Here is a 13,993-nt window from a genome sequence, read left to right on the forward strand (position 1 = left end):
TCAGAATAAACAAAGGTGCATTTCACAGAATATCTACAAGAGTACATGGAAAGGAACCACAATCTTTTATATTACTTCATACACACTGAACAAGTATTCTACAACAGAACAATTATCAGCAAATGTGTAATGATAGAAATGATGGGCATGTTTTAGTTCAGCTGTAAAACAAAACTACAGATGGTTTTAAGAATAAAAGTTGTAACAGTGCATCATGCTTGTTAAAATTAATATGGCTTCAGTATACAGTACAGTTTTTAGGTGTGTAGTAAGCACACTTTTGTTTTTTTAATACATCTTACTTTATTTTAGATTTTTAAAAAAGACAGCAGAACTGACTGCCTACAAGACAACATCAGTAGGAAAGGTAAAATTCATACAAACCATTTTAATTCCCGATTTCAAAGCATGAAAACGGGGACTCCGATATCAACATGGTTTTTTTGTTTAAAAAAAAAGGCACTTCTGCTTCTTCAGAGCGACTGTTTAAAGAGACAGCATTTGATTAGACCTAATTCTTCATTACTGTATACAAACACAAACACATGAAAATGGAAGTAAATGTAGTCAATCACAAAAGTTCAAAAGTCAGCTGATGGAAACAGTTGTATAAAGATTACGTTAGTATTAGTGCAACATTACATTAGGCAGAGGCTGTCGGAATGGCAATTCTACAACGGGTCATGCATAGTGTGTGCTAGCAACGATGTGTCGGGACTGCTAGGGGTTACAGACGGTCGCTGATACACAATCCGAAGCTCAAAAAAAAGGAACATTCTGGAGTTTGCATGATGAGAGGAGGAAGAACACATGAGGCCGTCACTTATCAAAGGAAACCAGACGTTCAGGTGGAAGGCAGTGTTACATATATTAGGCTTCCTTCTTTCAGTGTAAAATTTGAAACGCACAGTACAGACTCAAGGCGGTTGCATCGGCCTGAAATCCAGAGACGCATCGAGGAGTGAAATCTGTCATCTACCGAGACAAAGCAGGTTTGGTTTGACGTGCAGAATAAAATTCATACAGTACAGTCAGATTTGCCATAAGATGCTGTTTTTAAATCTTACCGTGTAGCACCACGGTGATACACGACACCTTGAGAAGACAAGTGGAAACCCCATCTTTTTTTAAAATGTTCTACTATACACTGATATTGCTTTCTCTCTTCTTCAACAATAAAACTTTACCATTAGTTTAAGTTTCAGGAGAGGCACAGTTATAATGTAGTCCTTTTTTTTTTTGCTTGTAAGGATTGATTGAATAATAACATGAAATAACGGATAAATGTGAGCATTTATTTAGTGTCAGCGGTACCTAGTGTGGAAATTTAAACGATTAACTTCAAATCTTAGCTCCAACTAGAAAGTTCCTTGCAAAAACATTGACCTTTTTACTTACATTTAACAAACATCAGTGTATTTTAATGAGATTTCATGTGACAGAAAAGTAGTGCATAATTGTGAAGTGAATCTAAATCTAATGCTGCACACAACAGTCCTTAGGTGTTACATGGAGGTGGCAGCATCATGCTGTAGTTTTTGTCTAGGCTGGCTGAGCGTAAGAAGTTTTGCAATGAAGCCTCAGCAAAAATTTCTTCTTCTACTGTAGATATGCAAATCTGGCACAAACACACAGAAAAAGACTCGCAATCGAATCAAAAGGTGGTTCTGTTTGACAATTATGCACCACTTTGGGCTGGTCTGTTCACAACAGGTTAACAATGCAATGAAGTTTGTGTCAGTTTGGTATAAATGCTTTTGTAAGGCGCCATAACAGAATAACACTGGTATCTCTAGGTTTATTGTTAATTTATAATTCAATTATCTGATCCTGACTTTAATCTTTAACTCTCAGTTTTTTATGTGTTAGTTTCACACACACACACACACAAAAAGGGATGAATGCAAAAATCCTCAAATGAAATGAAATGGAAAATGTACTCACAAGAAACTTCCACAGCACAGCAGATGTGCTGCCATAACAGTGAACCCTTTATGTTTCTACCAGTGTTTCTCCTACTTGGCTTCACCGTCGATCGTGAGAACAAGGCACTGGTAGTTTGAAAAAAAAAAAGAAAAGCAGAATAATGCCTTCGCACCCTTAAGTTACTCCCCCTTCTAGAAGTGTTGGTCATGCTGACTGAGGAGAAGCTGCAACAATCTTTATAGGAAGCTAAAAAAAAAAGAGGTACTGTGGTGGTTTATGCTCCTTTGAGGTGTGGCATGTTTGAAGAACAGCACTCTGCAGAAGAGCTCAGAAATAGTTTACGCTTGGCGGATTTCTCTGAGGTTCGACTCCGCCGAAGAGCGTTTGGATGGCCGTCGGCCGCCCGGCGAGTTCAGTTCAATCTTTGCAGGTTCGGGTTTTAGAAAGATCTTAAGTTTTCACATTAACGTACTCTCATACTGTACACCACTTTAAAACGATAAATACACCCACACATAGATACCTCTTACTTGGTCCTTGGTTTGCTCAGAGACTAACTGAATAAAAAAAAAAAAAAAAAGGAAAAATAATAATAAAAAAAAGTCTTATTTTTCACTTTTACATCTCAGTGTAAAAACGTTCAGGTTTGGTCGTCGAGGAGACGGAGGCAGAGAGGTTTAACCCTGCTCCAGGCTCTCAGTGTTCACGGCGGAGTAGGTGGGCGCCGTGGCCTGCCGAGTGAAGAAGGACGCGGCTCTTTTTGGCTTTAAGCGTTTGATTTCTTTGCCTGAAAGACAAAACAACAGAAGCTGGAAAACGCTCCTCTCGCTTTTATTTCATGTTTATTTCGAGGACTCACCGTTATCCACGTAGCTGATGGTATTGAGGGAGTGGACCCGGCTGCACACGACGCTGCCCTGCCTTTGCAGCATCCCGCGGCGCCCTCCGCGGCCGTTCCTGGTGCCGGCTTCCTGTCTGGCGGGCTCCTGGGGAACGCCCGGCTCGTTGGCAGCGCCCCCCTCTGACGTAGACATCAGCTCCACGCAGAACTCGATAAAGCCGCTCATTAACTCGGCCTAGGAAAAAAAAAAAGATTATTTTGTCAATGTTTTTTTTCCTGCACAATAAACAGCAGCTTTAATCTCCATTTGATCTGAAACGGGGAAGCAGAGGCGCATAGCGGTCATGTTGGCGTCGTCGGATTGGACCCAAGTGTGATTATGATTTGCTGATGTTATGTAAGGCCCCTTCGCCATCTGGTGCTCAAACAGGCTTTTTCCATCGCAGCTTTTGATGATGTAAGACCACTGCACCCATCACCCTCTGCAGCAAAAACTGAAAATACACCCTTTCAAAAGTATTCACAACACTTAAAATGTTTACTTAGGGCATCGTAGTAAAGGGGGTCTGAATAGAAATGCATACCACACTTGACACCCTGTAGGCTTCCACTTATGCATTATTTCCTGATTATCACCAGCAGCGCCAGGTTACTTACCTCTGTTTTTCAGTTGCGAGTAAACTAACGGGTTTCTATTTCCAGTCCAGTAATCAGATTAGCTACTTTTTTTTTTTTTGCAATTTTATTCAGAAAAAACATATATTTTTATTTTCCGAAGCAAGAATTTGGTGCAAAACCAAAAAACTGGTTGAACAGGAAGTAGTAGAGGAAATGCTGCTTTCAAACACAGCTGATTGGCTCTGATTGGTATTTTTTATGTTGAGGCGCTGAGGGGGCAACTAATAACGTAACTTATAAAATCACAATAGGAAACATTGACGTTTGTGTTTGTAAAGGGACAAAATCTAGAGGAATTCAAGGGATGTGGATATTTTAGAAAAGATCGTTTGATTATTTTACCATATTCCCCTGAGTTCTTACTTGTTTTGAGTAAATCTTCAGCAGTTTGTTGACGGGAGTGCCGTCTTCCTCCCCGTCAAACTCCAGCCACAGGATGTGCGAGTCCCCCTCCTCTTCGGGGCGACTGTGGTCCCACGAGAGCTCGCTGAAACGCAGCCCGAGCAGCACATGCTGCAACGAGACGTGACCAGCAAGAGGACAACTTTTCACGAGAAGAAGTAAACAGCTAATAACTGTCCGACTGCGCCCAACGTTAGCAATATTTCCCCCCAAAACAAGAGAAAAGGCAAAGAAAATTCACCTTCTCCTTCACGTCCATCACATAAACTCCGTCCAGGCAGATCCCGACACTGACAGCTTTACGTCTTCCTCGTTGGAGGATGCCTTGAACTGGCTTGTCAATCTCCCCGCAGAAAAAGGCGCACCTGATGGTAGATTTAGCGTCAACGCGAGAAAACGAAAGAAAAAGTGGCTAACACAACAGCTCCTACCCGTAATAAGGCAGAGTGTGACACATGCTGAGGTACTGGTGCAGGAGCTGCTGCGGCTCCGGAGAGCCTCCAGTGGACTTGCTGATCTTTCCGTACTCCTCGGAGAGCTTCTGCTCCAGCTCTGCCTGGCGGCTCGATTTCCCTCGCAGGGTGGAGAAAAACCCTCCGCTGCCCACGGCAACGTGAGCCGGCACGAAGGAAGGCAGCTTCTTTTCCCTGCGCGCAACAGAGGGCAAAGGTGAAATTAAATTCTACCCCTGTGAGACAATTCACTGCTGAATCCAACAAGAACAAACGTATTCCTGGGTCTCATTTGATTTTGTTTTGTTTTACTGTGGAAAAAAGTGATAATTTGCTTTTGTGGTGTCAAAGATATATTGAAATTATTTTACAGCAAATACTCTTGGTACAGGGTTGTCCCTGTACCATTTATCATTTATCATGAAATAGATTCTTTGATTCATCGTTGTAATCATAAGTTTCAGATATTGATGGTAAATAAAATAACAAAATAAATGTTATCTTTGCCATCTCTCAACTGCTCCGTGGGAGTGAATAAATATCAGTGAATTCAATAAAATACGATGAAAAACAGCCGCTGTGTGCAGTTTAGTAATTTAAATCACACATTTTAAAATAAGTTTTATTTCAAATGGGAATGTTTTTCAAGAACAATATTTGTGTTTCTGGTGCAACGAATGCTACGCCATGTAGTCACAACCATCCTGTAAAAGTAAAAACTGATGCTTTCCAAATTAGAGAAGAAATCTATTAACTGGTTGATGCATTTTTTTTTTAAAATTTAATAATGGATATATGCTTTGACTCTCATACACAAACATTAGCAGGTTTTTGGTGACGTTCTGAAAGGAAAATTGGAATGAGACCTGAAATAAAACTGTTATTGGCTGGTAAAACCCTGACCGGTGCATCGCCATTTAAATTGTAATAAAGTTGGTAAGGCTTCTCTTGACGTGACGACCAGAACCAGAGACAAACTGCATGTTTTAGAAATGATTCTGTGGCACATTCATCTGATCAGATTCCACACGGCAGCAGCTTCTGAACATCGGTCCTTAAACACAAACCAACAGATCAACTTACCTGATTTTAGTGGTGATCTGCTGGCTGTCAAGACCAGGCCCCTCTTCAAGAGCGAGGGACAAGGCGCCGAGCCCCGCCCAGTGCTCCGGGTCGCACGGGTACCGGCCAGAGAGGATGTTGCTCCTGGCCTCCTCGTAGAGAAGTCTCAACACCGTCTCATCTTTAATCTGTGGAGGAGCAGAGACGCAATTAGTGTTTTCTAACGCAACGGCGAGCTTAAGAGCTTCGTGCAATGAGTAGCAGTTCCCAATGAACGCTTCGCAGTGCGGATGCTACCTGCAGCTCTTTAGATTTCGGGTAAAACACGTTGCGCCTGTACTGCAGATATGGTTCATCTGAGGAGAAAAGAAAAAAAAAAAAAAAGAAAAGAAAAGTAGGAAATAAGGATGCGTCAGTGTTTACTGGTTTTTAGGTCATTTAATTTGACACTTAACAAGAGTCTCTCAATTCAGAGTGGAGCACCGAGGCTACAGACAACTCAACCCACTCAGTCCAGGCTGACAACCCTCGAGTGTGGGCAGAACGTCCTACACAAAAATGAAAAAAAAAACAACTTTCAAAGCAATTAAATACTCCCTTTGATATCCTTGGTGGTGTTTTTAGCCGTTGCCGTTCCCTTTTTCTGTGACTTGGAGTTAACACATGTGAGCTTTTCCACTTTGATTGCTAATAACCACGAAAAAGACAAAAACAAACAGCAAACTGAGTCACCGGCTCACAGCCGTTTAGAGACGAGTAGCACTTCAACAAAAGTCTGCTGTGTGATGTGTGGTCTGTTTGTGAGAGATAACAGCTCTCTGGTGTAAAACTCTAAAAAAAACTCTGTGCATTGTGCACATTTGTAAGAACTACTTTATTTGCACCGGGATTGTTACAGTGGGAAAATAATTATTTGCACAGGTTTGCAAGACAAAACAAGTCTCTAAATTCTATTAAAGTTAAACTTTAATGTGAAGAAGCACAATATAAACCAACAAAGGATTTTTTTTTATTTAACCTTAAATGTAAAATTGATATATATATATTTTTGAACACTTACTCAATTTCTCTGAGTGTGTTCTTCTTTTAACAATTTTTTTTTTTTTTTTTTGGGCTGCATACTCCAGTTAATGATTAATCCATTACTAAATTAGTTAATTATTGTTTCAATAATTGATTCTTCAGAAATAATTGTTTCAGCTCTAGTCCACAGCATTCAGTCATGAAAGCTGATGCTCAGCTATTTTATCTTTACACATTAACCTAAGTAGCACGCTTAGCATTAGCATGCGAAGCTGGAGTACGTGTGGAAAGTACTTGTGATCTCAGTGTTAAATGGCCCCAGGCCATTAGTATATTTAGTATATTCCAAATAAGACCCTTTGTGCTGCTAATCCCATTCAAGTTCCCACCTTGTGAAATGTCGTCTTCCGACGCGTCAGTGAATCGATACAGCAGATCCTGCCACTGCCTGCACAGCTTGTACGGCTGATGCCTCGCCTTCAGCTGCAGCTCTGCAGAATAAAAGAAAAGGCGATCCAGTTAGTTGTGTTTTGAACTTATTAGAAGATAATAGGATGCCTAAATCATAAAAAAAAAAAAAAAGGGTTCTTACCAAGCAAAGGAGAACAGAGCCAAAAGGCAAAAGCATCCGGTGCGGACTCTGGGATCTGCAGGGCTTCACGAACGCTACGGCCCAACTCCTGCACGGAGACGCTGCCGAGCCCTTCCATGGATAAGTGGACCGCGCTCTCACCAAACAAATACACCAGCACGTCCTGAGCTGTGGGAGACACATGCAAAAAGTGGTTCACAACAGCACAATACAGGCTTTTCTATTCTTAATGATCTCAATAGACTTTGAGGTCTATTGACAAAATAAAAAGAGGAAGGAGATAATTCATTCCTCCCTTACCACGGGAAAGTGTTGCGGAAGAAGCCACACTTCCTCTTTGCGAATGATCATCAGACAAATCCGCAGGAAAACTGCAGTTGTCACCCTCCATCTTTTATCTGAAACACAAACGCCAATACTTAGAGCAGGTAGGACATTTAGACAGCAGCAGAGCCACAGGTTGCAGACCCCTGTGATATATCAACAAAAAGTTATACATACATATGTGATGTGGAAGGAAAATAATGGTATGATATATATATAGAGAAAGAGAGTACAACAAAACTGCAAACATAACTGGCAACCTAAACTTAAACAGCAGAAAGAAAAAAAGAATTAATTAGAGAAGCAGCCATGAGGCACGTTGTGACTCTGGAGGAGCTGGGAACGTTCACAGCTCAGGTAGGAGAACCTGTTGACAAGTATTATTTACATCTTCCTCCTTTAGGAGCTGGAGAGTGCAGATTGGGAAAGGAACGTTTTGTTTTGTTTGGTCTACCCTTGAATTCACTGATGGGTGTAAATACAGATTTCACCCCTCCAATGTGTGTTTTAATAAACACAAACCTTAGCAGCGCCTTTAAAATGTAGATAATAGCATATATTATATGACCATATTATTTAATACGTATGCTAAAATAAAGCAACTGTCCTTACTGGCAGTCAGTGTGTCGCCTTAAGGGATCCTTACTGGGAATAATTCAACGTACTGGGCGACTGTGGTTGGCCCAAAATTTCCATTCTTCTGTTTTTCTTTCCGTCTGCTTTGTTTTTGTTTTGTTTTGTTTTTTTTTAACTCAAGCAAATTTGTGTTTGGCAAGTTTCTTAAACGTCTAATGCCTTAACAGACAGAAAGGGGAAGCTGTCTCAAGGACATTAGTTGATTCCCTGCCCAGGTCTAACAGGAATGACAGCCTAACAGATAAGGGTTCGGGGGGAAAAATCCATCATCAACAAATCAAATTACCGTTAGCTAATGCTAGCTCAGAGACGAAACAAGTTTCTATGTTAACGATTTAAACACCACCACCTCGGAGTGACGGGTTTTGCTTTTACTTTAGTATGTTATGTTATTCAGGAGCTACTTTGCCAATTTGAACACTTATCTCTGGCCCATCAGCTAAGTTTCAGTGTTCTTCCCTGCAGTCTGTAGAAATAAACAGACGTTCCGGTCACCTACCTGTATTATGGTAAATTCACCTTCACTCGCTGCGTTTTCCTGGGACAAAATTCTGATATTGTAACAAAAACTGCTAAATACATGAGTCAACAAGCAGTTCGTTCCTGCGGTGTTTTTCCAGCGAGGAAGGGTTAGCCAGGCGCCCGAAATTAGCTTTCCGGGCAGAGAGTGTGTGGTAGCTGAACGATTCGATCATTTTGACCGGTTCCTCATCAGGGCGCGTTGTGGTTGATATCAAAAGCTCTTAACCTCAGCAGGACGGAGAAACTTTTAAATACGAATACTTTATTGAAGTGATTTATAGCAAATGTCTACCTCCATGGTGATTTATACTTTCCCTTTTGTCTAAATGAGCGATATGTTTATAGCGAGGCCAAAAAGATTTAATCCCGAAAACAAGTTGAAAGCTAAAGAGCGCGCAGTCGTCACCTTACGTAATGGGTACGTCATCGTCACTGAAATCCATCAAGGAGATTATTTTGTTTTTTTTATCCAGGCAAGTCTTTGTTGATCCGTCTACAAATGAGAGATTATAAGCAAAATAAAACCGTGCAAACACAATAGAGACAAAATGAATAAAGAAATAAATAACATTTATTATTATTATTATTATTATTATTATTATTATTATTATTATTATTATTATTATTATTATTATTATTATTATAAAAACAACCGATTGAACAACAAGCTACTGAATTGTAATTAGATAATTAGAGAGCAGTTTTTGCATATTTGAGACAAAAAAAATGGCAACTTGCAGAGGATAATGGCTTACAGCCATCCTGGACATTGTGCTAGTCCATCACAGGACAAAGCATGCACCATGTAAATAACCTAACATGTATGTAGTTTGTTATACTCTGAGAAAAGCCACATATGTCCATGGAGACCATGCAAACTGTGGATTCAAAACCAGGACCTTCTTTAAGCAAGCCAAAAGTGCTAACAACCCCACCACTATGCAGTCAGTAATAATAGTAATTAATATTATTTGTTTTTTATTACTAATAGTAGTAGTTGTAGCAGCCATTAAAAACATTTCCACAGACTGAAAAACAAACTTGAAAAAATAAGATCCATATTCAAAGAACAGAACATCCAAACTCTTAGGGGTTTTGTCAAATTGTATGCCACAGAATTGTTTACATTTTTAGCATTTGAAAATGCACAGTTCCCTTCGCTTGTTCCCTCCACCTGACACAGGTGAGTAAATGCAAAGTTCAGCAGGATGGGGATTACAGCTGTAAATGGGTTTAGCAGCTTTAACAAAGGTGTCAGGACAGGGGACACACTTGATGGCTTTAACTGAATTACTGACACCGCTTAATCAATCTTCTTAATCCTATTCCTTCATGAGAGAGGAGAAGCAAGGGCAGAGATGCAGGCCAGAGGATTCGCCATGAAGAGAAATGTATTACAATACTCGCATGTGCTTTATTTATGTTAGAAAAAAAAGGAAAAGGGACGCCACGCCATAAGGCATTTAGTAACTTCAAACTTTAATAAGTCATCTGTTAAATTATGTCATAGTCCTGTTACGCAGCAGAGCATTGCACCTCATGTCTCTCTACGGTCAGCTTTACATCTCTGTTTTCATAAGTCCACAAAAATCATCTGTGTACACTGCCTCATCAAATACTGATTTATTGCTTTTGGTCGTAAGAATGCAAATGGTAGATCACTTTCAAAAGCAACAAACAAATACAGTACAACAGTGACGGGTTACCAGTCACGGACAGGTCGCAACAGGAAAAAGTAGAAAGGAATTTAAAAAAGTGGTACTTTATTTTGACAATGTATATTCCTAGAAAATTCTTTGGGGTTTTTTATTTTTACTGTAACTTTTGTGCTTCTTTTATTTGTACTGAAGGTTCCTGGGTGGAGTTTTAATTTGAAGACCATTCTGAATTATCTGGCATCGTCCAACTGACAATAAAAAAAAACCCACTCTCTAATCTTGTGAGATTCATAGACATTTGTTTGTTTGAATTGCCCTTTTTTAAATTGAAATAAATAATGATCTCTGTAAAAATTATTTACATGTCTATACAGGGTGTGCGGTTTAGTTTAGGCGGGCGCAGTGGTCGTCTCTCCGGCTGTCCCTTCTTCCACCTTGTTTTTGAGCAGCAGGAATGTGAGCACAGGATCGAGGTACTCCATGACGGTTTCCTTCACTCCCTTCTCCAGCAAGTACCCTTCGGTTTCGATCTCCGTGTTCTCCTTCCCTGCCACTGCTTCCATGGCAGTCTGCAGGAAGCGCAAGCTCACCAGAACGGAGCCCTTAGGCGGGGAACGAAATAAAGGAAGGAATGAGAGGCTGGCAATGTAAATATCAACTCAACCTGCTGCAATAAGGGACTTTGTTTCTTATTTACCAATGAACAGAAAGCCGGAGGTCAATGGTAAATCAAAAAACTCATGGAAACACCAGTTTAAAATTAACAGCAGTCAACTTAAAAATTTTCCAAGTTTACCTGCAGGAGGAAGATGGACAGCACTCCAGCTCCAATGGTGTTCATCAAACCCATGTAGTAGTTGACCAGGGCCTCTCTGCAGCCTCTAAGGTAGATGTTGAGCTCCTCGGTTTGGTAGTCGTAGTTGTAGTGAGCTGAGTTGTTGGTCAGGCGATACTGGATGCATGGTCGCGGAGAGCTGGGGTTGCAGCAGCTGAACGGGACTCCATCCACCAGGTAGCGTCCGTCTACGTTGCTCTTGATGCGGCTACAGAAAGACGTAAGAAACCACTGCCTCAGGAAGAGTTCTCTATGGATACGTCTTCATGGGGAGCTCTTTTGGTCTCATCTACTTACTTTTTCACTTCCGTGGAGCTGAAGTCAAGGTAGCGGTTGCTGATCCACTGGACCTCAAACCAGTCCCTGAAGTCATTGTTCCCGCAGCACTGGAACTCCATCTGTAAGCGGTCGATGTTCTGCTTCTGGAAGCAACGGCCCGGGGTGTCCGTGTCCTTGTAGAAGCGGATGCCATTCCGCAGGCCGGCTTTCAGCGAAGACTCCAAGCTGCCCTTCATGGCATAGCTCATGATGATGGCGAGCAGCATGAGGACGGTGAAGAAGCATGAGACAGCAAAGTAGGGCTTCAGGAAGTTCTTCCAGCGAGGGAATCGGCCAGCGTCCAAGGCGTCCTGACAGATCTTCGAGGCAAAATAATTGATGCCCAAAGACGCCAGCCCAACAATCATGAGGGTGTTGGGCACGATATGTATGTCTGTGTTAGCCATTACCTGAAAGTCGGGCATGCAAAATACAGAAAATGTGAATTCACTAAGTTAGGTTTCTTTGATTATGAATTCTACATCATAAATTTATGTGCACTCATTAATAAAAAACTATGTGGAAAATATGCTACTGGTTCCATGTATCCACAAAGAGATGATGCATCACAATGCAGTGAACTGTTCGACTGAGGCAGTTCATTTCTGATTTACTGAAATCATATTCAATTGAAACAATGCAAACTACTTTCACTGTTCTTTTTAAAAAATTATCAGTACACATAACCTTCACACCTTTCTTTTTTTTTTTTTAACTTTTTCAAAACATTGAAGTGAGATCATAACTGCTGTATTTTGACCTTAAACTCGCTCATGTGCTCTGCAGCAGCGCTGGAAGGGCTTTAACATCAGTTTACCACTGGGTGGTGCTACAAAAGCAATAGGGATTTTTGCTCTTAAATGAGTGAAGAATATTTAGGCTCCTTTGTTTCTGCTTTCTTTTGTGTTTTCTAGAAAACTTTTGAATTTTTAGCTCAATCTTTGTCCCATCAGACCATAAAACATACCAGAACATCCAAGTGACCAACAGTACTTGTAACACAGTCGACATTTTCTTTCTTTACTTTGCAAATCTGTGCAAAGTACTATGTAAAAGTACATGTTCTAGTTGATAAAAGATAAAAAAAAAATTAAATAAGCTCAAATAAAAGCACACTGATTTATGTGAGGAAAACATGACAGCCTTCAGAATAAGGGATTAATTAGTTTGACCGAGACTCTGATTTAAGGAATGATTAGTCAGGACCCAAAGTGGGTCAAAGGTCTGTAAACCTTTGCAGGTTCAGAGTTAATGATGTTTTGTGTTATATTGACCAATTTGTCAAACTACAAATATATTCCCAAAGTCCATGATGATGTTTGACAAATGTTTTGATACTTTGCATCAGCAATAGTATCCTAAAACTTGCACACAAAAAAAGTCCAAAACTTGTTATTTTTGCATCATACCAGAAGTTACAGCTGAGATTTCATAGGTTAAAATTCTAATACAGACAAACATAAACTCCATAATAGTTTTGCATTTCATATCAATAACTCCTTCAATAAAGCTCTAAATTAAATGTTATGATTTCAGCTAGTAATGATGCTAAACATTATATAATAAAAAGATACCAAGGATTTGACAGGCATCACAGCAAATACCTCCGCTCTTCTGCGCAGCTCCGTTTTCAGGAGGCACCCCAGGGTAAAGGTCGTGGCCCCGGCAACCGTGGCACACCAGGACAGGAGCCACAGTCCCTGTGCCAGCTTCACCCGTTTTTGGAAGGGGAACTTCATCTTCATGACCACCATGGTTGCAGCGCAGGGTTTTGGGGGGATCCGAGTCTCACCGGGGGAGAAGGGGAAGGAGAGCGACGAGCCAGCGAGAGACGATGCTGTGTTTTGTCTGCGAGGCGAGAGAAGAGTTTAGAGTTAATAGACCCCAAAAGTCTCAGGGTGAAGATGAATTTCAATAAAACTGAAAGATGACAACTGAGCTGCACAAAAAGAAAAATACTGAGAAATTTAGAAAACCTCTCTCCAGATCCTGTAAGATTAAAAACTTTTGTTTTTTGTTTTCGACATCTCCAGTGGTGTCACCTCAAAATAAACAGATGTGAATGCCCCAAAGTTCACCTTATTGGTCTCCACAAAACGTCGTGAAAAAGTCCAGTTCTCCGCTGACCACCGGACGCTTTCCTGTGTGCCACACAGTGGATTTGGCACACTGCATGGTGGGAGCGTCTTACTGCTAATGCCTACCTATCCTATTAAACCGGTCTGTGGATCCAGGCCAATGTCTGCTCAGCACACATTACTCACACAGTGGGACGAGAACGACGAGCCTTATCGAATCTGACAGGAAGATATTCTTACTGAAGTCATTTGTGAAAACACTCGTGCTTAGAGACAGAATTTTAAAAATCTTTATTCTATAAATCTAAATAAATATGAGGCTACTAGAAATAAATCAGACATGTAAAATATATAGATTCATTCTGAATTTTGCACAGAGCAAATTTGTATGATTTTCCTTTCAATATTTTCAACTATAATGGAGCACTGAAGGTTTGAGGGGCAATAAATTACTTGTATTGTACTTGACAACTTTTACTAAGATAAAATATTTCTGTTGCCATAACCAGTGAAGTAGCAGAGTATTAGTAATGATTATCTTCTAATGCTACCGAGGAGTTTAGAGAGACAAATATAACTCTCAGCACAGCATTAAGAGGCTCATAACATTCCCTACACAGAATACCTATCACTCTGATGTTAAATG

The 13,993-nt window shown here is 40.5% G+C and overlaps 2 protein-coding genes across 2 annotated transcripts; both read right to left on the reverse strand.

The window, feature by feature from the left end:
* Nucleotides 1–278: 278 nt before the first annotated feature.
* Nucleotides 279–8,610, reverse strand: frmd8 (FERM domain containing 8). Its single transcript, XM_014995146.2, has 11 exons — nt 8,436–8,610; nt 7,277–7,374; nt 6,977–7,144; nt 6,774–6,875; nt 5,659–5,717; nt 5,383–5,549; nt 4,279–4,494; nt 4,089–4,212; nt 3,809–3,958; nt 2,786–3,002; nt 279–2,713 (listed from the first exon to the last, which is right to left on the reverse strand). The coding sequence occupies exons 2-11, from the start codon at nt 7,365–7,367 to the stop codon at nt 2,604–2,606; spliced, it is 1,404 nt and encodes a 467-aa protein (XP_014850632.1). The 5' UTR covers nt 7,368–7,374; nt 8,436–8,610; the 3' UTR covers nt 279–2,603.
* A 1,303-nt stretch (nt 8,611–9,913) lies between these two features.
* Nucleotides 9,914–13,454, reverse strand: rom1a (retinal outer segment membrane protein 1a). Its single transcript, XM_014995156.2, has 5 exons — nt 13,348–13,454; nt 12,874–13,117; nt 11,249–11,679; nt 10,913–11,159; nt 9,914–10,718 (listed from the first exon to the last, which is right to left on the reverse strand). The coding sequence occupies exons 2-5, from the start codon at nt 13,021–13,023 to the stop codon at nt 10,506–10,508; spliced, it is 1,041 nt and encodes a 346-aa protein (XP_014850642.1). The 5' UTR covers nt 13,024–13,117; nt 13,348–13,454; the 3' UTR covers nt 9,914–10,505.
* Nucleotides 13,455–13,993: the final 539 nt, after the last annotated feature.

The sequence above is a fragment of the Poecilia mexicana genome, unplaced genomic scaffold, assembly GCF_051168715.1.
Source record: "Poecilia mexicana isolate PSO_F unplaced genomic scaffold, ASM5116871v1 scaffold_14, whole genome shotgun sequence".
In the NCBI taxonomy this organism is placed as follows: Eukaryota; Metazoa; Chordata; class Actinopteri; order Cyprinodontiformes; family Poeciliidae; genus Poecilia; species Poecilia mexicana.